Genomic DNA, 24,276 nt, shown 5'->3' with positions numbered 1-24,276 from the left:
AATGCGCAAACTCACAGTGAAACAATCGAACCCAGGTGCTTTGAGGCAGCAGTGCTAACCACTGAGCAACCATGCTGCCATGTTTACATATCATATTTCAACATTAAACTTTCATCAGAATTTGAAGATTCTGCATATAATCAACTTAATAAGCAAACAGGGAGAAATGAGTAGAGTGGTAAGAATAAATGATTGGTCACAAAAGTTTACGTATTTGGTGAGATTTTTCAGTGTTATCATAACCATTAAATGTCATCATTTAATTTTGATAGAATATGTTCTCCTGATATCAAATAAATTTTATGGTCGACAAAATAGTTGTAATATGAAATTATACTGGATGCATAAAATGTCATTGCTAATCAGAGGAGAATGGCTGGTAAGTTATACGTAATCAGCTATTCTGAAGAAGCCTGTGACTGAAAGCGCTGTGGCATATTTTGACCTTGGGTTGTTTAGATGCATAGAACAGTCGCTGGCTGTCCTTTCCAGCGAAGTGTATTAGGCTTGCGGTGGAATTCTGAAGAGCAACAAGTGTGGCATCACTTCTCTTTATTTCAACACTTCATTTATAAATATCATCAAAGTAATAGTTGCATCAGCTGGCTGTTCTGAGATTGGGTGGTTTGATTTAAGTAAGCACTAAACTCTAGCTCTAACGTGACTATCACATGGATTTGACAGGGTGTATGCATACCAGGAAACATAATGTACTTTTAAAAGAAAAACAGGAGGGGCTGTGTGTCAGCTGGTGAAATGTGCTCTTCCATAAGTTTATGTTAGAAATTCTGAGTGCAGTATTTTGTTGCTAAGTTTTTCTTTTGTTTTTGGTTAGTGAAGAATGGTGTTTGAAGTAGCTTCTTACTGTTATTAAATATAAATTCACCTTAGTCTTACCAGACCATTGGGATGATCTCCCATTAGAGAGAGACTACTAGTGATTTAACTGATGATTACCATGTCTCAGTTAAGAGGCTGAGGAGATTTCTTCATGGTAACCTTAGCCAATTTGCCCAGGAAATCGGGTGTTTTAATAATATATGGGAAAATTGGAAGTAAGTGCTATATACAGGTAAGTGGGTTTTTATCTCCCCATCTCATTATCATGACTTTGGCTTTCCTGACCAATTATTAGCATCGACAGTGATGTGAGTCTGTATGACTTTAATCTCAGCTCCAGGGACAAAGTATCGTTGTATCTGACTCTGAACTTTCTGCACACCTCCAAAAAGATCTTTTTGTAGTTGTATGCAGCTACGTTATTGTCGGAAAGGAAGCCTTTACAGTTGACAAATATTCCTAGTTGTTTGGTTGCTATGAATGTGCAGTCAGTGGTGCCTTTCACCTTTGGGAAGCCAGCCAGAGCCACAGACCTATGGCCTTTGACATAATTGGCAAACTTGGCATTATTTTGAGTCCTTACAAACAAGACATCAGTCACATTATGTATTTGAATGGCTGACTGAGAGATCCTGGACATGTTTGTATGAAAACTCTGCAAAGATCTGGTGACAAAAGAATTGAGATGCAGATGATATTGACTAATCATTGATAGCATATAGGTGTAAATTTTCAGAGTGGTGAAAACTTTGTGGATCTAGATTCAGGTGTTCTTCCCTCATTCTGATCTATCAATTTTTGCAGTGAGGGGAAATGTGGTGGAGTATGATTCATACGTAAGGGAAGTCCAAACACAGAAGGGGGCCATGTGAGGCTGAGTGATCATATAGACACTATTTTTGCTAAACCATAGAGACTGTAAGGTGACGTGGGTTGGCATGAGTTGGGAATGGATGGGAGAGATGTAATGTGAGTGTTAGACTGCCTAACGTTCAAGAAAAATCCTGGACAAGTTCTCAGATAACCAACATGCATCTTGTAAAAAGCCTGTCTCAACAATCAGTATTGGTAATGACTGGTTTCAATTTGCATCCAGAGGTGACCAGTCCAAATTCATCTCAAACCTCCAGCCTTGGAGCAGAAATTGTTTCTAATGGGGCACTTTCTTCCAAGATAAGTGTGGCATGATGGAAAATTTCTCAATTCATACAATCCTCTTGGGGAGGAAATTCAACCTATAGTTACTAGGTTTATCAACCTTCTTCAGAGAAGCTCATGTCTGTGGTTAATACGCTGCTATGCTGTTGCTGGTTATTTTGGCACTTATTCTAAGGCAGCAACAATTGTGATCGTCCTGAAAGAACAATCTCTGAAGGTGTATAAAGATAACTTGGCAAAAAATATTTTGATGAAACCCCTTCTCCTGTCCTCACTTTCTCCTAGCTCTGAATGTTTCGCATCTTTCTGAGATTGATTTAATCCCCAGAGTTGATGTTTTGTACAGTAGTCCCCCTGTATCTGTGGGGATATGTTCCAGGACCTATCGCGGAAGCCTGAAACCTCTGATAGGAACAAACCCATTCGTTTAAATGGGAAACATACCATCCCAGCAGCATCCTGGTCCCTGGTTCCGGAACGTTCCCTATAATATGTTCCGGCCACGGGAAACCGCAGGTAACTGAAACCATGGAAAACGATTCCACGAATATGGAATGCTGTTTCTTCCACAGATGAGTTTCAGGAATCTGAAGGGAAATGTTAACCTGAGTTAAACTCAAAGATGTGTTGAATGATCACTATAATGAGGTTTTATGTGTTAGAAAAACACCTCCATCATGGGATCTTAAAGAGCACGAATTCTGAGTGTGGACTCCCCCCAAAGAAAGGTCGCAATGTCTTTTGCATAGCATGCTGTTGTGTACTCTCTCTCTGTCTCTGTCTTTGTCTTTGTCTCTTCCCCTGCCAGCCCCCAACCAAAAACATTTATCTGAAAGCTGCTAGATGTACATGGGCAGCATGTTGGCCATTTAATTTAATTATAGCTTGGGCAGCATTGTTTTCTGTAAACAGTGCAGTAACCATACAGGCAGTATCCGGGTTGCTACACTTGTGTTTTTACACCAGCCAACCAAAGTCATATTAAAGAGAACACGCATTTAACAAATAAAGTTTTAGTGAAGGTCTGGAGCTTGGGTTGAAGTTGTTGATCAGTTCACTGAGCTGGTTGATTATCTTGCAAATGTTTTTTTCTCCCTCACAATGACAGCACTTCATCCAGAGGCTACACAGCACTGAAGATGTCACCCAGAAGGGAGATGAAATCTTTGCATGAAAATCAACCAGCTCAGCAAACCAACCAACAACTTCAACTTAACAAATAACTTGTACAAAAAAAAAGTTGAGGGGATGTTGCACCATAATTAAAATATTTCAGGTGAGAGGGAAATAGAGTACGTTTATGCAGGAAATACACTCATACCGTAATTCCTCTACGCAATGTTTTATATAATAAATTCCCCAAAGATCATTTGGTTAAGCTTTCCAGCTTTTTATTTGAAAGTTTTTAAATCCTTTTTGCCACCCCTGGATGCTAGTATGCACTTAATATGACTCCTGTCATTTAACACACTTAATAGTATGCCTACCCATACGTGGTTGGGTATGGGGGGGGTCACTTAGCTAAGTTGGCTGGAGAGCTGGTTTGCAATGCGCTTGACATTAACAGCATAGTTTCCATACTGGCTAAGGTTACGTGAAGGACCCTCCATTCCAACCACCTTCTGTCATCGCTCTAATGAGAGAGCAGCCACATAGAATGATGGCAAATTTATTTTTTACCCTTTCATCTTGCATTGTTGGATGTTTTACATACATTCCGTTTCTGATGGAAAATGTTTCGAAGTAGTAGAATCCATTGAATCTTCCTGTAGTTCTATTTGAATTGTTCTGCAACATGAGTAAAACTTAGCCCAGTGCAAGCGTTATAGTTCACCTTTTTTATAAGTTGTCAATTTTCCAAGAATTATCTCTCTACAGCACTAGGTGGCATACTTGTTATACTGAAGGTAATTCCATTACTGAAAACGACCTTCAGGCTTTCCACAACTTTGAAATGTTTTACTCGAATTGAATATGATGCTATCAAGTTCAAAAGTACCAGAGATGTACTTATTAAGAGTTATTAGTCTCTGCTATTTTGCATAAATACGCAGCATGTTTGAGTGGCTGTTTGCATGTTCACATTCTGATGTGGACATTTTCAGGAAGTCACACTAACACACTCTGTGCTAGATGGTCATGAACACATGAACAATCCTTTGAAATGCAGTGAAAGATGTTTTGTTACATTCTGGAGGATGTTAAAGTTTCCCTTTCACAAACCAAAGAAAGTGCCAGCTTAGATACTGGTCAAATTCATTCTTTCCAGATAAGTTTGCCTCCACACCCCACTGCTCCGTTGTTCGAGCCTTGGCTCACAGCATCAGTGTGTGAGAAGTTTTTACTGAGTTTGGCTCATATTCTTTTTCATAGATTTTTTTTGGTGAATCGAGAGGAAAAAGAATAATTGATCAATCTAATGGAAAGTTGATGGGATAAGATTGATTTCAGCAGTTCAAATCGAGTGGGTAATTTCATTTGGATGGATATAATGGCCCTGTGAGATTTTACAGATATAATAAATATGGGAATGGCAACAGAGTGAGAAGTAGAATGTTCTAGTGATGAATAATTGACCAAGTCTCCTGGAATGGTTTCTTTAAAGGCGTTTGACCAATTTTAGTTGAGCAGGGCAAGGACAGCATTGACCCTCCTCTCCCTGATTGCACAGTTCCCAAGTAACATCAAAGCAAGTAAGATCCGAAAGGTACCAAAAGCAGGAGCTGTACTGGCTGCAAAAGCGGGAATCCCTAACACACAAATGGACAATCCAGATTAGATTAGATTAGATTACTTAGTGTGGAAACAGGCCCTTCCGCCCAACAAGTCCACACCGACCCGCCGAAGCGCACCCACCCAGACCCATTCTCCTACATTTACCCCTGCATCTAACACTACGGGCAATTTAGTGTGGCCAATTCACCTAAACTGCACATTTTTGGACTGTGGGAAGAAACCGGAGCACCCGGAGGAAACCCACGCAGACACGGGGAGAATGTGCAAACTCCACACAGTCAGTCGCCTGAAGCGGGAACTGAACCCGGGTCTCTCGCGCTGTGAGAGTATGGACAGTATGCCATCTGAAAGATGCTAAATAGCTTTTTAAAAAGAAACAGTAACCCAAGAATCTGTTTGGAGGTGCACTGCTATGTTATTTATAATAAGATAGCTATTTAGTTCTGTTTATGATTGTAGGACCTTAGAGCACAAAATAATATATTCTTTTCCAAATCTCTTGCCCCGTCCTAAGGACATTAACTGTTATTGAGTATTTTTCTGCACACAAGGGTGTTTAACTACATGTAACCCAAATTGTATAAATTAATTACATTATCCCTTGCAAACAGCTGAGAAATATGATGTGAACAAACTTCCAGAAATGCATCTGGTTCACAAACCATTATCCAACTGTGAAACATTCCAACAATCAAACTTAATTATCTGTCCAGTTAATGCCCTCACATCACGATTTGGATGTTTAACTCTCAACGTTCAAAGTTACATGTGAGCAATGAAACCAGTTGGCAATGGTATCTTGCATCAATGCGTATTAATTCTCCAGCAACATTGCTCAACAGCATTGGATTGTTGGGTTTTCTCTTTTTTTTAATGTCTTGTTCTATCAGAGTGCATAATAATAGTAAGTAGGCCCAAATTCAAGCTCTTGATAGATACACTAAGCACAAATTATCTAATTAGTGCGGATCATAGTTCTGATGACCTGAAATATTAACTGTATTTCTGTCCATAGCTGCCTGATCTACTGACATTTTACAACATTATGGTGCTTGTTTTTACTGAGTTCAATGAACTGGTAGAGTGTCTGTAAAAACTTTTCAGTTCTATCAAAAATAAAAAAAACTACACCTGATTCCAGTCAAGTTTCTGAACTGTCTGCAAGACACAATGCCATTAAGTTACAGTGCAGTGTTACCTTGACTTAGTATCAACAGTACTGTCATCCTTGTTTGCAGATAGTAGATTGCTCTGACTTTAGAAAACAACTTTGTTTAACTTGTTTCTTCAGTAAGCATAAATCTACTTGCATGAATCATCATAAACTGTTGCAAATGGTAGATGTCAATGTTGCTTTGCTGTTCTCTAACTGATCTCATTCTTTAACCTCTACTAACTTATCTTCTTTACTTTAACCTACAGTTGGGGTTCTGTACCCCCTTGATTAGTAGTGAACGTGTGCAGCAAATAGCCTTGCTAGTATGCAATACTCAGTGAAACTGAAAAATACTATTCCTTAAGATCAGAAGTTAATCTGTGTGCCAGAGCAGGAGAGGATGATTTGAGACTGTCAAGAAAATTTTGTGGAAATGTAATTCTCCCATACTTAAGATGTATTCATTTGATTGTGTTGCTTCTTCACTTCCAGATTTGGTCATTCATAATTTGAATGCCTGTTTATTATTCTGGCAGCAAAGATATAGAAAATCTTGGTACAATTCTCAATACCATCAAATCAAATATTTAAAAATGTGGACCTGAGGAAGTGTTTGAACAATTCATTAGGTAATGATTATTGAAATGCAAAATCTTTGTTATTTGATACATTTAGACATGTAGGCAGTGAAAAACGTAACTGATTATTTAACTGGGTCATTGATAGTATATTGGATTCCAGCAGAAAGTTGTCAGGTATTTGGCTTACTATGTGAAGCTTTTATGTTTGCATAGAAAAGTAGCATTTTATTCAGTCAATTTTGAACCACTGTATGGTTGTAAATTATCTGAATTATAGATAAATTATAATGCAGAGGTCATGACGCAGTTTGGCTGTGTTGTGTTTATCCAGAGGTCAAGTCTGAGATAATTGTAATACCTAGATTGTACTACCTCCTCTCTGTACTTTAGATAGGGATCCACTTTTGAAAACCAATTTCAATGTAGTTTAATAAATTCAACTTATTCTCTTTAAGCAAATTTGTAATTAAGGAATAAGCTGTAATGCAAAAGTACAAAATGAATAATGATTTGCTGCATCATCTTATCTGAGCCTGTTTGTAACCACTGTTTTAAGTAAAAGTGAACTGGAGGTCAGAGCGAGTCACCAGCTTATCGTCTAAACATGGCGACATCATGAATAAACCTTCAGGCTACAAGAAGATGCCTTTAGAATACTGTAGAAATGTATTTACAGGTCCAAAGTGTCATGCTAACTTAGATTCATAAACATGAGTAAAAAGCTGTATATCCTGTGTGAGATTATGTAATGTTATACAATAATGACAGACAAGACTGAAGCGAAGAAGGAAACATAAGATGAACTGGAGGAATCAGTTGTGTATCTTGTTTTTTGTAACCATTAATTGTTTAATTTTTTTTCTTTGAGATCTCCCCTTCCCTCTGCCCCAATGTGGAACTGTTAATGGAATCCTGTTAAATCCTGAATTTTATCTGTGTCATCAACCCTAGATATAACAAGACATCTGCACATTGTTGACTTTGTAAAGAGTAAAAATGGAACTTGCCAACAATTGAGTTCATATACCAGAATACTGTGGGATGTCACTTAATCCCAGACTACGTAAACAGGGATTTGACAATAATTTACTTTTAATCCACTCAGGATCTTGGGTAGAGTTGCACTACAATAACAATGGCAGCAATGAAAGCAGCACACAAAATGGAGCACAGGAACAGGTTCCAGCACCCACTTCAATCCTCAATGGGGAAATGGAAAAAATACTTCTAGATGCTCAACATGAATCAGGCCGAACCAGCTCCCGAGGAAGTTCTCACTGTGACAGGTATATGCAATATGTAATTTTGTCACAAACTTAAAGTCATGAATACATTTAGCTTATATTGTTAAATAGTTATGTTTGCAGATTGGATATTCTGTAAACTGTGCAGAACCAGGATTGGTGCTGAAGTGCACAATATCCAAAACGGGAAAGATGGGATGCTCTGCTTCTAATTAGTCTATTCACAAAATAATCATCTGTAGCTTAAAATATCTTCTCTGTGCAATGTGGCAAGAAATGTACATTGAGAGCTTGAGCCATCATAGGTCTTATATCTAATGTATCTTCATGGGGTATTCCATGGAATGGTACAGCCTTGTATATTTTTAGCAAGACTTTCCTATTTTTAGGAGAAAGTGAGGACTGCAGATGCTGGAGACCAGAGTTGAAAAGTCTGGTGCTGGAAAAGCGCAGCAGGTCAGGCAGCATCAGAGGAGCAGGAGAATCAACGTTTCAGGCATAAGCCCTTCTTCCTGTTTTTATACTTCATGCCCTTTGAAATAAATGCCAAAATTTCATTTGCCTTCCCTATTACCGGCTAAACTTGTATACCAATTTTTTAGATTGGTCCACAAGCACACTCAAACTCCTCTGTGCTGCAATTTATTGCAATTCCCTGCCATTTAAATAATATTTAATTCCTCTATTGTTTCTACCAAAGTGCATAACTTCATATTTTCCCAAACTATATTTTATCTGCTGAGGTTTTCCTTGCTTGCATAAACTACCTGTAAATTCTGCAGACCTTCATCTTGATATTGCTTGTAAGTTTGCCCTCAAAGTTTATCTCCTCCCCCATTACCTTTTTTGATGTTTTTTATTGGTGTTTAAACATTCCCAATCCCCTTTCTTATCAATAATCTTTATCATGTTGTTTATTTTACAATTGCAACATTTAAGAGGCAATTGGATGGATATATGAATAGGAAGGATTTGGAGGGATATGGGCCGGGTGCTGGCAGGTGGGACTAGATTGGGTTGGGCTATCTGATAGGTATGGACGGGTCTGTTTCCATGCTGTATGTCTCTATGACTATGACTTTATTTACTGCTATCCTTAACTTTCCTGGTTAACCATGGTTAACTTATCCCCTTCCTAGAATCACTGTTATATCTTTGTGAGCTGTGAACTATTTTCTTAAATATTGTTCCCCATCTGTCTTTGCTGCTAAATTCCTTTCCTAAGCCACTCCACCCCTGTGTGCTCTTATTACTTTGCTAAGCGTATAGAAGGGTAAATACAGTGTTATATCAGACCCAAGTTCCTCATTGGTTCGAACATGGGCAAGAGGGCTGAAGTCCAGAGGTGAGGTTAGAGTAACTGCCCTTGACGTCAGGGCACTTTTGACTAAGCTTGATATTTAAGGAGCCTGAAGTCAATGTGAAGCTCACCCCCTATCTCCCCAGTGCCTGGCCACGAACTGCAAGACACAAGTGAGTTCTATAGCAGCGTACCGTTCACTTGCCTGGATGGTTTCAGCTCTAACAACTTTCCTGAAGCTTGACACCATTGAGTACAAAACATCCCACGTGATTGTCATTCCTTTCCATCACCTTGAACATTCACTCCCTTCACCATCAACACACAGTGGCAGCAGTGTAGACTGTCTACACGATGCACTTCTGTGACTCACCAAGCCTCTAGTATCAGCATCTTCCGACTGTGTGACTCCTACCAACTAGGACATGTGCAGTAGATGTATAAGATCTCACAACTACCTCCAGGTTCACCTCCAAATCATACACCATCCTGATATGGAACTATAACACCATTCCTTAACAGTCGCTGGGTCAAATTCCTGAAACTTTCAAACAGCATCATGGGTTTCTCTATATCCCAAGGACCTCAGCATTTCAAGAAGGCACTTTGCTAGAATTTCTCAAGGAAATTAGAAGGAGCAATAGTGTTGACCTGCCGAGTGACGCCCACATCCCATGATCAAATTTTAAAAATTAAAACAATGATTGATTTTTTTTTGGGTATGAAGGGTAATAGGATAGAACAGGAAAGTGGGATTGATGTAAAAATTCATTATCTTATTCTGTGACAGAACAGGCTAAGGGCCTACTTCTAGTTTTTAATGTTCTTACTTAGTTTATTTGCATACAATAATGAGCTCAAAATGTATCCACATTTGTATTAAATCACCTCCTGGTGTACTTTTTTGCCCATTTACTTCAGAGTTTTCTTTGCTTCTTAATTCCTCTACCTAGCTGTTAATCTGTCAGTTCAGTATTGCTGGAGAACAAAATGAACAATTTAAGTTGAAGATTTTTTCAATCCCCTCTTGCTTTTTATCCCATTCATTTTAAAAACTAGGTTGTTTATGTCATCTGGTCATAGATCTGTTATTTCTTTCACTTTCCCCAGTGAGCTTGCTATTACAGCACTTTTCCGATGTGATGGAGCCTAGTTATAAATGGTACCAAGAAAAGCTGTATGCAAATTAGGGACTTCTGCTTTTCACCTTGTGATCTCGATTATTTCACTCAAATCCAGTATCCACAATGATACCTTTTATGCACCTTTTCTCTATTCAGTTCACCAGGAGCAGCTGGCACCTGTTGCTGACATCTGATAGTACAGTCTTGTTGCTTTGGGCATGCTGTTGGAGGTGCCTCAGGAGCAGCAATAAGTTATGTATAAAAGCTGATGTTGTGCCATGACAGAGAAGCTGTTCTCCCATGCACAGGTTTGCAAATAATTTGGAAAGTCAGCGCATCAGTATCATTGCACAGAGGCCAGACTGGACTGCTAGACCCTTGATTTTTGTTGTTGCCTTGACATGTTTCAGTGAGCTGTTTAATTTTCATATCCATGACCCATCTGTTGTTCATTTACTATTGAGTACTTGTAAGTTGTGGGATTTTTGCCTAAAATTGTACTTAAGAGTCTACTAAATTTTCTACACGACACAATGTTGAAATTGTTCCACACATGCTATTTGATCATTGTCCACATATTTCCTGCATACTAAAAATTCTAATAGTTCTTGTGCAAGTAAGGAAGCTCTTTATAACTTAACAGGCAAACTAGTCAGTGTTGATCAAGTGCTGCCAGTTAGTGTGTTTTCATGGACAAGATCATAATCATGTCTCAAATTCATTCCATGACACATGTTTTGTTTCATACTTGAACGATAGGCAATAACGCAAGAAAATGGCAACCATTAGGATATCAGTACTTGTTGCAAAGGAACTCAAAACAAAAAATGCAAAAAGGCAGCAAGAGAATATTCTGGTTTTTACATAAGGCTGCACATCTCAGAGTTTAAACAGCTAGAAATTTTATGAACCCGTGGTGTGTGGATTAATGTACTCTCCTTTTACTTCTAAGAGCTGGACTTAAGGCAATGCTAGGATAAAACGACTAAATATGGCATTAATTTGTTTAGTGTAAAATACATCACAAAAGTGTTAACAGCATTCCTCTCAGCAGTCGCAAGGATGGATTGAGTAGGTAATTCACTGAGTGTACAAGTATGGACTGACATGAGAGTTGTCAGATTGTGGACTGAATTACTTTGTATTAAGTGTTTCAGACTTGGCAATAAAGTGCTTATCTGATTGTTAAAAGTGGAAAATTGTAAGTATTCTTTTGCTCTCAACCCTTTGTTCTTATTTTGTTCAGGCCGCATGAGTCTCCAAACAGTGAGCTTGTGATGTCCTTGCAACCAAAGAGATGCATTAAGGGTTAAATTCATTAGCATCCTGCCACTTTTAGAGACAACACATACTTGCATCAATTCCAACATTATCAACATGGGTCTTTCTCATTGACATTGTTTGGAAGATGCAGCATGGGCCGTGCAAATAATGGCCTATAATGCTCTCTACTGCTGAGAAGTCTTGGTTGCAGTGCTATGCAAAGGAATTTCTTCTCCGTTAATCATTAAAGCTAGAGAAAAACAACTGAACAGGTTTAGGCTTAGTCAATTCACCCTACTCTTGTGCTTCACAGCCACTGTTTGTTTATTGTCAGTACGAACAATGCCTATGAATTCATTGTTGCTTGCTCTTTTGGAACGAGGAAAGAGATAAAAGTGGTTCAGAATTTAAGTTTAGAAACCATAAGGAAATGGACTATCCAGCTGAACTGACTGGGCGAGCTTTAATACACATAGTAAAACCGTCTTACTGTGTGGCGGCGTAGAAATAATCTCACTGTTTTTGAGGTATGAGTGTGTCACGTTGTATATTGGGGACAACTAATTGTACTGAAATTCTTTTATAGTGAGAGTTTTATTTGTGCTTTATACTTTGTGATAAAAATACCACCTGTATGAATCATACAGTAAACACGCCAGGTGTTGGCTAGGATGACATTTGTGCCAATTTGTAAAGTTAAAGTGAAAATGGAAACTTTCTGTAAATTCAATGAGAAGTGCTGCTTAGAATTTTAAAGAATTTTCTATTTTGTATGGCTTCAGTCATTGGGATTGGTTGAAAGTGAGTAAACAGGGCTTTCAAACACAAGTTTCAGATATTATATAATAAAAAATAAACTCCAGCCTAAGTTACTTATGGCTCTTCTCAGTGTGCCTGTCGGCAAAGCCTGTGTTCAATGTAATCTTTCTAATTCGTGTATACTTTTAAGTAAAATGTACCCAAGTTAATGATCCAATGTTTGTTTTTCTTGATGCACAAAGACTGTAAAAATCTGCTTTGGCTCCTGTGAATGTATATGGATTTTTTTCATGAATAAAGTATAATTTTGGAACAAACAAAACCAGCTAATGACAAAAATGCTTTAATTACAAGAGGAAATAATAAAAAAAGTTGCAGAATGTACGCACATGATTGATAAGATATTTGTACTGTTATTTTCACCTGGATTCAAGAAGCCAAAATCGACCTCATTCTCTCCAAATTTATATAGGTTGTCATCTCTAGAATACAATTTCATCTTTATTTCCTGGTTGGTGAGCTGACAAATGACATCTTACCTTGATTAACTTTACTTAAGTATCATTGCATTAACATTAATAGAATAAAAATCAAGAGTTTTCCTGAAGGTGTAGAATCCAACTCTAGGCAGTATCAGTGAATAGCAGGTATTCTTGAGTTATTGAGAAAAATATTATTTGTTCCAGTAGTCATGAATGAAAGAGGACAGCTGATAGTTTTGATATAATTTGCAATTTTGATTTGTTTCCTTTTATTCCTTGTAGCCCTCCACGTTCGTTGACTCCTCAGCAGCCTCGCTGCAATTCAGAAATAGATACGCATAGCAATGGAGAGAAAAACAGCTCACAGGTACGAGAAATAGAGTAAAGTATTTGATCAATCACATGTCATATTCACCTGCAATAGAATTGTTAATGTTTTCATTGAAGTGTATTTTGATATGATTTTAATCAATTTGAGAACTTGCAATTTGTTGACAAATAGATGATGAACAGCTGGCATAACCAGTAAGGCTTATAACATTCATAACTACATAATTATGTTCTTTATACTTAGCCTGTTTATTCTTTAAAAGATTATAAAGAACATTCTGCCTGCCTTGCGCTACTTCTAGGGAGAAAGTTCCAGACTGCACATGATGTCTTTTAAGCTAATCTTTTAATCCTTTAAAATTCTTTTGTCATTTATTTGCACGATAATAACTTAGCATTAGTATTATAAACTTAGAAAATTAATCCTCTATTCACAGTGGAAATCTGTATGATAAAATGAGTCAACTGTAGCTATAAGGAAAGTAAATTGACAGTCCTAATAAAACACAATTTGCAAAAACCACAAACATTTTGAAGATGAAGGGATGGCAAAGTGTATGATAATAGGAGCGGATAATTATAGTGTGACAATTTTGCTTGGGCCATTTTTGTTTTAAATCTGAGCATTGGAATTTATAATGAAAAGCAAAGTGCACACATTTGCAAGGTTTTTGCAAGGTGTTACAAATATGTACTAGCTATTCAGTTGTGTTTTAACTGTAGCCATTGCAAAAGAAAGGGTCATCATTAAAACTGTTAAGAGTGAGCTTAGAAAAAAGTGATCTAATGACACTAATCAGGTAAAAGTATACAGTGTCAGCACTTGCCCATATGCTATATTGATTCTGCACAAGTTTTGCATAACCCTTATTTTTCTTTTCTCAACAGATTTTTAAAAAGTGAAATTAGGTGCATTAAATAAATTAGCAAAAAATTCAGGAGAACAGTCAAGTCAACATGAAATAATCTATTATCAAGAGATAGATGAAAGGAAATATTTGTACAGAAATATGCGCCTGGATGCCTAAAACGTTAGAACGTATAGGACTGTTGGGAGAAGATGGGGATGTGGCATTTGCACATTCTCCTGTGTCTGCGTGGGTTTCCTCCCACAAGCACAATGTTGTGCAGGTCAGGTGAATTGGCCATGCTAAATTTCCCATTGTGTTAGGTGCATTAATCGGGGTAAATATAGGGTAGGGGAATGGGTAGGTCATTCTTCAGAGGGTCAGTGTGGACTTGTTGGGCCAAATGGCCTGTTTCATACTATAGGGAACCTGTTCTAAAAGATGGACTGAATGGCTTCTTTATAAACCATTCTAATTATTAAGTTTTGCGTATACTTTGAAATTATAGGTTTCAAAATATGAGTAGTGTATCAAATTACTTTAGGTAGAGTAGATTTTCACTCATGGGCCGTGAGTTAAGACAGGAGAAGGATGGCATTTGTGAGTACTGGATGGTAAATGTACTTCCAGTGCAAAGGATGAGGATTTGGAGAGTCAGCAGTTCATAGAGGTAGGCCTGTTTAACATTGAAATTCCTTTATGCACTGTGATTTAAAAAATTCTTCATGGATGGATCATCATTTATTTGAATTATAAATGTATTGATTACAGTACTGTGCTGAGATCACTAATTTCTGGAGGTTGTTTAAGCCAATGAATGTTTACTAAACTGCTGCCAGGTGGTCTCGGTGTATTAGTTAGCTGTACTTAACTATTGAGATGGAATTGATTATCAAAATTTGTTTTGCTGAAGTACTTCATATAGGGAGTGGTCAACATAGGGGAATCCAGGTGATTTGTAGCTGCTTATAAGCTCTTTGGGTTAATTAGAAGATAACTGTAGTCTCCTTAGAATTTTGACTCCATGTTTGAAGACCTCAGCATCAAGTAATTGTCTTTTGTTTTCAAAAGTTATTCATTTGCTTCTATAATCAGGTAACCTGAAGGTAATGAATTTATCCAAGTCTGAAGATTGTTATTTTTACAGCCGATTCTATTTTCATTATCTCTTTACTCAGTCTGAAGAAGATTATCTTGAAAGAAAGAGAGAAGTAGAAAACATAATGAAGAAAAATGCTGATTGGATCTGGGATTGGTCAAGCAGGCCTGAAAATATCCCCCCAAAGTATGTATGCTGTTGCTTATAATCCATTATTCATCTTTTTCTCTGTGTCATGCAATTGCTTTTAATAACATGATCTACAGATATAGAATGAGCAAAGTTAGGACAGTCCTGGGGGAGTTAACAATCCTATCTGATAAAGATGTCCAGAATTTTAAAGCATTCTAGTGAGGCCAATAATTTCTGTTAAGCAAGATGATGTTGATGGGACATAAATTTAAGATATGGCCATAAATATCATTGACACACATTTGATTTTTTAAAAAAAGCCCTTTACAGATAGTGGCTCTGCCAAAAGCTACAGAACACACAATATAAATTATTTTGAAGTAGAGTTTGTTAATTGCCTCAAAGTGAGATTACACCAGCAAGTTCCATAAGAAGAATATCCAGTATCTTGATGGTCCAAAAGCCTTGAGTTTTGTGATAATGTACATCATTTAGGTTACTGTCATATTTTTAACACTTTACCACTAATGAAGATATGTGTTCTGAAATAGGGAATTCCAGTTTAAACACCCAAAGCGTTCTGCCACGCTGAGTATGAGGAATACTGGAGTCATGAAAAAAGGTGGCATTTTCTCAGCTGAATTTCTGAAAGTCTTCCTACCTTCCCTGCTCATCTCCCACATGTTAGCTATTGGTTTGGGGTAAGTATTCATTCAGTCTGATCATTGCTTGTTAGAGCTTGTAGAATTACATCAGGATCTATTCACTGGAGTGATCCAGATATTTTCTACTATCAAATTCAAAGTTTAATTTGGTACTCAGTAATTAAATTGTAATTGAAAAAACAGGTTTGTCAGTGAAGTACCCTGCCGTGATCAGCCTCTTGACTTCCTTTGGTCTGTTGGCAATGGTTTGTACAGGATTAGTGGTGCTGGAAGAGCACAGCAGTTCAGGCAGCATCCAGCGAGCAGCGAAATCAATGTTTCGGGCAAAAGCCTTTTCCTGATGAAGGGCTTTTGCCCGAAACATTGATTTCGCTGCTCGCTGGATGCTGCCTGAACTGCTGTGCTCTTCCAGCACCACTAATCCAGTATTTGATTTTCAGCATCTGCAGTCATTGTTTTTACCTTAATGGTTTGTACAACCCATCTATGTCCCTTAGCAGATCTATGGTAACCCAGTTCTTCAGAGTTATTTACAGTGGATATCAAAAAACCAGTACCAAATTTCTACTGTTTCATCTCTTTGCTACTAAACTGTAAAACAAAAATAAATTGGTCCTGTCAGGAAGTAATTTTCTAATATCCATCTTTTATTTTAATTATTCATTTATTTTAATTATTCACGTGTTCAAATCTAAGTGGAAAAAAAATTAACTATTTGTCAATTTCTCAAAACGTGCTCCATATTCTATATTAGCTACAAAGTTTTTGATTGCAATCATTTCTGATCATGGCTAGTACTGTAATTACCCAGAATGCATCTAATTCTGCTATCAATTTATCGTTCTTTTTAGAATCTACATAGGCAGACGTTTAAGTACCCCATCCAGTGCTGTTTAAGGATATCCAAGTGAAGGTGCATGCTTGTGATATGTGGCAGATCCTGTGAAGAAATCTTCAAAAGCAGCCATTGGCAATGGCCTGTTTGCCTTTCCTGTAGCTCCTCCCCAAGTGATAATTACAATTTCAAAGATTGTTCTTTATTGATTAGCCCCATCCCCTCACTGCCTAGTTAGACTGTATCTATTCAAAATAATTTTCATGTACCACAAATATCATTGACATTGGGATTTAATTTTCATGGCAACCATTTCACGAGTTGTGAAATGTTTTATATGGAAGTGAGACTGAATAAATGAGAAATTTTGAGTGATAAGAATAACAGTTCAACATATCGCTGAGACAGTTGGATGTGTGACAATTTTTAGGTTAATCGTCCCTCTGGGATGGATGTGTAGGCATTCATCCTACTCTCTATCCTTCTTCAGTGTTCCATCATAGGGAAGAATTCCTTCTTTAAAACATTGTAACTGATAATGAAAAGGAGCTATTGTGTGAGATCCATTGTTATTTCTAGTGATGAAGAAAATGTAGAAAGGACAGATTTACAGTATTTAGTTAAAGCTGTGAATGAACTGAAATACATGCAATTAAAGCGTGATGTAGCTGACACTTATAATTGAACATTGGGGTGTTTGAAAAGTTGAGATTTGGCATTACATTTGAAATCATTAAATGGGACAAGATCAACAATTGAAAATTTTGTTTATGAAGTTTTTAAATCTTTTAAAAGCCAATTTATTAAGTATACTTTGTGTATAGTTACTTGATTCAATTTCAGTGCACAATTTTTCATTGATTACACTTGTGTTTGTCTTGGTGATAAATTACAGTAAAAATAACCCAAGATATGACTACATCCATAAATGTACTGGATCATATGTGAAATTTTAAAAGGTAGCTTAATACTTAATGTACTAATTCGTATGATTATAGGCTTGTTTAGATTATATGTAAAAATAACAAACCTACAGTGAAACATCTTGATCATTACATTGGAGGTAACCCACCTGCCTGTTGGATAACTGGAAGTCCCAGAATTTCACTCAGATTCTGGTGCAGTAATTCTTGAGGTAAAGGAATGAAAATATATACAATGTAAATAATAAATGAAGCATTTGCAGGCTGTGTTGGCAGTGTTTCACGGAAGCATTGTCACATTAAAAAGTCTAGTAATTATAGTCCAAACCTTTTACAGCAGGCATTTATGTGCAAATGTGATTTACCCTCTTTACCAGATGCTTAGGCTGGCATGAAAGCATTAATAAAATTAAAAATCACTTCAATTCCAGTTAGTTGGTCTTGAGTGGCTGCAAAGCAGAATTTGTATTTTTCAGTTTTAAAGACTCCCACAAGGAGAATCGTTAAAATTTCAGTGCTGCTTTTTAGTGTAGGTCAGCTTTCTTAATCTTTACTATTTTGCTAGATTAAGGCCAAAGTCATCAATGTGGTACATGGAATAAATGAATAAGAATGAAAGAGAAATTTGGAAGCATGTGTGGTATCTTTGGTGATACTCTTTTAAATTGTACAAACAATTGAAGTTTAAGGGCAATAAAATTTGTGAGAGTAAGACTTCTGTTACATTCAGTGCACCTTAATGAAATGTGAACTAATCATTGTTGATTCTGTTTGAAGTAGAGTATCCAATATGTTATTCCAAAAAGCTGTGAAACTGTTGTTAATGAAAATGGATAGCATTGTTCTTTGGCTAATAAAAGCAACTTTGATTTAAACAACTCTGATTTAAACATGCACATTTGAAGTGATGGGATCTGTAATTGGAAAAATACATAATTGGAATGTGATTAATGGTGCTTTCACTGTTCTTTGATTTGAACTATTGAGGTGACAAGCTAATGTGTCAAATTTTGCGCCATGTTATGTTGTATGTTTAATGCTTGTAATCCACATGGACATTGTCTAATAATTTGCTTTAAATGCTTGCAACATAAAAATAAAAGCATTGTATGATTATATTTCACTTAGAGTTTTTGTTAATATTGAATTAATTTTGTAACAAATTAGACAATTCTGTTTGTCATTAGAAACACCAGAGTTGGTGTACAAAGCTTATTGAGATCCAATCATTGAAAAACTAAAGGCACTATTACAGGGCTTAGACCACCACACTGACAGTTTTTCATTCTATAAAGACCATCCTTCCCAGGTTGGTTATTTTTCTGAAATATGAGTAATTTGAAATTATCAAAGACTTTCAAGAGGCAGAATTAGATAACATATACGCAAGTTAGGCAATGGCCCACATTTTGAGGTTGAAGTAATAGTGGGTGAACAACACTTTAAAGTGGATAACAACCATTGTGTTTTCTGGGTTAAATATGGAAATCAGTAAGTTGCTGCCCAAATGGGACCTGTTCTTCTTAGAAGTTGCACTACTCCAGTATATTCACACCCTTGAAATGTATGGAGCAATGCAAAAACTTTGTACTTCAGTTAATTTACTTAACCTAAAGTTAAGATTTGTTTCCCACCAATATAACCAGGTTTTTAACAGAATATTAGGTAGGCAGTTTGTCATGTTTATCAGCACTCCAATAGTCAAAGGGATAGGCATTGTTGCTATATGGCTACATGCTACATCAATGTCACATCTGTAGAATGTGACAGCAGCTTATGCAAGAAACACACCATGGTTCTTAAAGCAAATGACCAAGAGAACAGTCCTTAATGGAGTGAAGGGGAACAATGGTTAGTCATGGGTTGCCGCAACATTCATTCAAGAGAATTGTCCAATCCAGGTTGGCTGATACTTGATAGTTAGAATGCTTGATGAAATAGAGACCTGGTGAATTTAACAATTGGCCGAACAAGGGTGCATGCACAAGTTAGGTGTGGACTGAACCTGACAGTGATTGACTTGTTTTTGTGCCCTAAAAACATGCAACACATGGCAATATCTACTTCATAGAGTTACTGTGTGACCAGAGTTCAGAGATCCATGATTTTTGCCATCTAGGATTTAAGGCCTGGTCAGTTCTGCAGGTTTAATCTAACCTGCCTGCAGATTATAATTCAGTCAGTCAGAAAGTTGTGGAGATATTGGTTCAGAAGGTATTCCTCACAACTCAATTAGGAAGGTGTGCCACACTGTCTCCTGAATTTAGGCAATAAATTCATGCTGTACAGTGGAAACCAGGAAGCTTAAGTCTGAGAATAGGATGCATTATGCTGGATGCAGAGAGTAACTAACAATGAAAAGGTGTGATATGGTATGGGATGCTCAGGCAGAGTTGTGTTTGCAAGTCAATGGGTAAAAAGTAGACACTAATGGTGGAGTGACAATGGAGTGAACCAAAAGCTGAAGAGAATATTTGGGATATTGACCAGTAACTAAAAATGTTGGATGTGAACGCCTAGAATGTGAAACCTGATGGAATTGACAAGGCCAGCATGACTAAAGGTTACATACAGATTGTGGGGGCTTTGACTGTTAAGCGAAGCCTGAAATTCACTCCGAATAGTGTGACTTGGTTAACCAAACCTCAATTATACAATAAGGAATGATGATAGCTGCAAGACATTTGCACAATATGACCGAGTTCAGTTTTGGATATTACCTATCCTTGAATGAGTGCGCATTCCTGTGTTCAGCAAATGGCTAAAATGAATCTTTAGCTCCAAAGAAGAATGCACTCAATCACATTCTCAAACACACAAAGTGGCCGAAAGCATGAAACTTGAGTGGATGCAAGATACTACTTCATGGCAGTCACATTACCATTGGCCTCGGTGATCTCCTCCCTAAAGTGCTAAGCCCTGCTGCAGTCTTGACTAAAAGGATTGAAGAATAACTGAAATCTGCCTCATCACTATAACCTCAATGGGATGTACGGAGATGCTGCTTAAATCTGACATGGTAGCCACATAACCAGGTCCTACAGCTAAAGTAACAGTTAGTTAGACGTGATTGAAGGTTTATATATATTTCCAGATGTGAATGTTTGTTTGCAATAATCTGTCACTTGTGCCAACAGTACATTTATTTTTCTTTGCCCGGCATGTCTACATTCTGCAACCAGTGTGGAGGGAGTGTGCTCTGTGGTGAACCCTGCTGTCCTGGAAGATTTTGGAGGCAACCCTAGGACAGGAGGGCACGATGTAGGTTCACTCTACAAGCAGAGCTGAAAATGTGTTGCTGGAAACACATTTCCAGCCCTTCTTCGGGCTCATGCCCGAAACGTTGATTCTCCTGCTCCTTGGATGCTGCCTGACCTGCTGCGCTTTTCCAGCAACATAGTTTCAGCTCTGATCTCCAGCATCTGCAGTCCTCACTTTCACCTTACAAGCAATACAAACAAGGCTGCTTAGCCCTGTGAGTCTGCTCTATCATTCATTAAGATCAAGGGTGGTCTGATTCTAACCTCAACATTCCTAAGTTTACTCAATTATCTTGCATCCCCATGGTAATCAAGAATTTATCCACTTCTGCCTTAAAAATATTTAAGGATTCAGCATCCACTGCCCTTTAAGGAAAGGAATTCCAATGACTCTCAACCCTTCTGAGAGAATTCTTTGTTGTAAACAGGTGACACCTTACTTTTAAATTATGACTACCTAGTTCTAGATTCTCACACAAGAGGAAACATCCTTTCCACATCTACCCACTCAGTCCCTCAGGATCTTGTATGTTTCAATTAAGTCTTCTCTGAATATTCTAAGCTCCAGCAGATACAGGCCTAGCCTTCCCAGCCTTTCCTCATAGGTATTAGTCGAGTAAACCTTCTCTGAATTGCTTCCAATGCATTTATATCCTTTTGTAAGTATTGTCCACAATTGCAATCTTACCAATAACCTGTCTACCTGAAGCATAATCTTCCTACTCTTGCGTTCAATAAAATCTTACAGTCTAATGGCTTTCCTGAATATCTGTTGTTCCTACATATTAACCTTTAGTGACACATTCACTCAGACACCCCGATCTTTCTGCGATTCAGAACCCTGCAACCACTCAACCTAGAGATATCATGCTTCTTTTTCATTCTTTCAGCCAAAATGGACAATTTCACACACTGCCACATTGTAATCCTTTTGCCAGATCTTTGCCGATTCACTTATCTACATCCCTTTAAAAGCTCATGTTCTTTTCACAACTCATTTTTCTACTTGTGTTATCAGCAAATTAAGCTTAACACACCTTCACTCCTCCTCTGCAAATACTCTTCCTGTTTATTCATTCATGGGATGTGGCCATCACTGGCCATTTATCGTCCATCAGTCAGTTAAGAGTCAACCACATTGCTGTGGGTCTGTAGTCACATGTGGGTCAGACCAGTTAAGAATGGCAAATTTCCTTCCCGAAAGGACATTGGTGAACCAGATGGATTTTTCCAACAATTGACCATGGTTTCATAGTCATTGGCAGATACTTAATTCCAGGTTCTTTATTGAATTCAAATTTCACTAAATCAAATTTCTCTGCTGTAACTTCCACAGGGTTGGGGATCACAGGGACAGTGGCGTAGGAAATGTCCTGGCCTCTCTGAAGAGACTTCTGAGGAGCCTGTGTTTGGTTCCAGATCTGACTGGGTGTGTGCTGCCACCAAACCTGTTTCCTGGAGAGGATGCACCATCTGAGATGATGAGTCTCCTTGACCTCCTCAGCCTTGCTGCTGATGCTGAGCACCAATGACTAAAGTGATGGTCTGCAGATCCGTGTTCATTTATGGCATCTTCTGACTGACCCAGAATGAAAAATAAAATTATAGATGCTGCAAGTCTGAAATAAAATCAGAAAGTGCTGGAGAAGATCCACAGGTCTGGGAACATCTGTAAAGTGAGAAACAGAGTTAGCGTTTTGGGTCCAAAGACTCTTCTTGGTTTGAATTCTCACCCAGCTGCAGAGAGTTGCTGGTGATGTACTCACCAGAATGTTCCTGTGGCTAGTTAGGTAGATAACCTATTGGGTATAAGTCACTGAGCTACCGGAGAATACAGCATAAAGTCTTGCTGGTGCATCCTACAGAGGTGGTAGAGGAGCTGATGGGGTGAGAGGCTGGCTTCTTCCAGGCCATGACTGGATGGATGCTGCATGGGTGGCTGCATTGGAAAAGAGAGGCTATCAGATTTTCGATAGGTTCTAGAAGCTAGAAGAATGCGTTACAGCTACATTTTCAGTGGTAGTAATAAGAGGGCAGTGCAGCATAGCACAATGAGGTTTACTGGGTGACATAATAAGTCTCAATCTAAAACAATGGTTAGCAGTGAAGAATAAATGTGTTTTTTTAGATTAGATTACCTACAGTGTGAAAACAGGCCCTTCGGCCCAACAAGTCCACACCGCCCCGCTGAAGCGTAACCCACCCATACCCCTACATCTACATCTAGATCTACATCTACCCCTTACCTAACACTACGGGCAATTTACCCTGGCCAATTCACCTGACCTGCACATTTTTTGGACTGTGGGAGGAAACCGGAGCACCTGGAGGAAACCCACACAGACACGGGGAGAACGTGCAAACTCCACACAGTCAGTCGCCTGAGGCGGGAATTGAACCCGGGTCTCCGGCGCTGTGAGGCAGCAGTGCTAACCACTGTGCCACCGTACCTTCTTGGGTAATCTTTAAATACAGCAATTTAAGTGATGGAGACCATTACAGTAAAGCCACTGAACATTTTAAAACATTTGATAAGTTACTGAAGTGGTATAAGCCGATGTTTGCTAATGTCACTTTAAGCAGTGACATTTTAGCCTCTCTTGCCCAGTAGAAAGAGAATGGCAGTTTCCTTTGATTGTGGATAATTTTAGGAGTACTGAAGAATAGGATAGGCCTGTACCAAAACAATATGAGACCATGATTGCTGGATCGTTTAACATTGAGTGGAGATGGCCTTCTAACTTTGGAAAACCAGGATCAATTTTAAGGGGAGGTGTTGAAGTAACAGTTGTTATCAAAACTGTAGTCAGTTACACTGGCTCAACTGCAAGCATTATGATAGACATGTTAACTTCTAAGTAAATTTAAGTTCTAGTTATACAACTCATGCATCTGACTGTGACAAGTAGCAAATCTAAGGCAAGATCAGATAGGACAGCACAAATGAACAGCTCATCTTTCCATCTTCTCTTTCCTTTGCCTTCTCAAAGTTTTTCTCGAGCTTCCCAAGATTGTTAGACCAAAGTCAGCACAGATTCCTTCTTGATAGCCAATCCACTACTAACTGCAGTGAAAGCATTCCTTTATAGCATCAGGCCTGGTTTGAACATTGAGAAGACCTCACTATCATATAAAGATTCTCTTTAATAATTTCCAATGACATGTCAAGTTCTTCATTTAAACCATGCAGTAAAAGCCCAGCCTTTTGCTTGTTCCATGTTTTCAGGGTCCAGTGGGGTCCTTACAATCTTATGGGCTACTTCCTTTGTCAACTGCCCATATTCCTATTTGTTGCCATACCTCTTTGTTCTTGATGTTAAAAAAAGGTCTTGGTATTAACTTTAATTTCTAACATAACTAAAAGAAAAGGAGGTTAACAATCAGGAGAAGAGCCAACAGTAGCACTTCAGATGAAAAGTTCAAAGGTCATATTCCTCAAGAGTCAGTGCTGTAGAGAAATTGAAACATCAATCTTAAGAACTCAAATCGAAAGCTGCCATGAATAAGGTTGGAGGGAACAATGTAGTAAGAATATGCTAGA

The 24,276-nt window shown here is 38.0% G+C and overlaps 1 protein-coding gene across 1 annotated transcript in view; it reads left to right on the top strand.

The window, feature by feature from the left end:
- bnip3 (BCL2 interacting protein 3) overlaps window positions 1-18,598 on the top strand; it is a 28,492-nt gene extending 9,894 nt beyond the window's left edge. Inside the window, exons 2-6 of the mRNA XM_072557641.1 lie at window positions 7,577-7,757; window positions 12,926-13,010; window positions 15,000-15,106; window positions 15,604-15,753; window positions 16,569-18,598. Coding sequence (XP_072413742.1) covers window positions 7,577-7,757; window positions 12,926-13,010; window positions 15,000-15,106; window positions 15,604-15,753; window positions 16,569-16,614 — 569 coding nt within the window. The 3' untranslated portion in view covers window positions 16,615-18,598. The remainder of the gene's footprint in view (window positions 1-7,576; window positions 7,758-12,925; window positions 13,011-14,999; window positions 15,107-15,603; window positions 15,754-16,568) is intronic.
- Window positions 18,599-24,276: the final 5,678 nt, after the last annotated feature.

The sequence above is a fragment of the Chiloscyllium punctatum genome, chromosome 38 (genome assembly GCF_047496795.1).
Source record: "Chiloscyllium punctatum isolate Juve2018m chromosome 38, sChiPun1.3, whole genome shotgun sequence".
NCBI lineage: Eukaryota > Metazoa > Chordata > Chondrichthyes > Orectolobiformes > Hemiscylliidae > Chiloscyllium > Chiloscyllium punctatum.
This window is presented reverse-complemented; position numbering and strand designations above follow the sequence as displayed.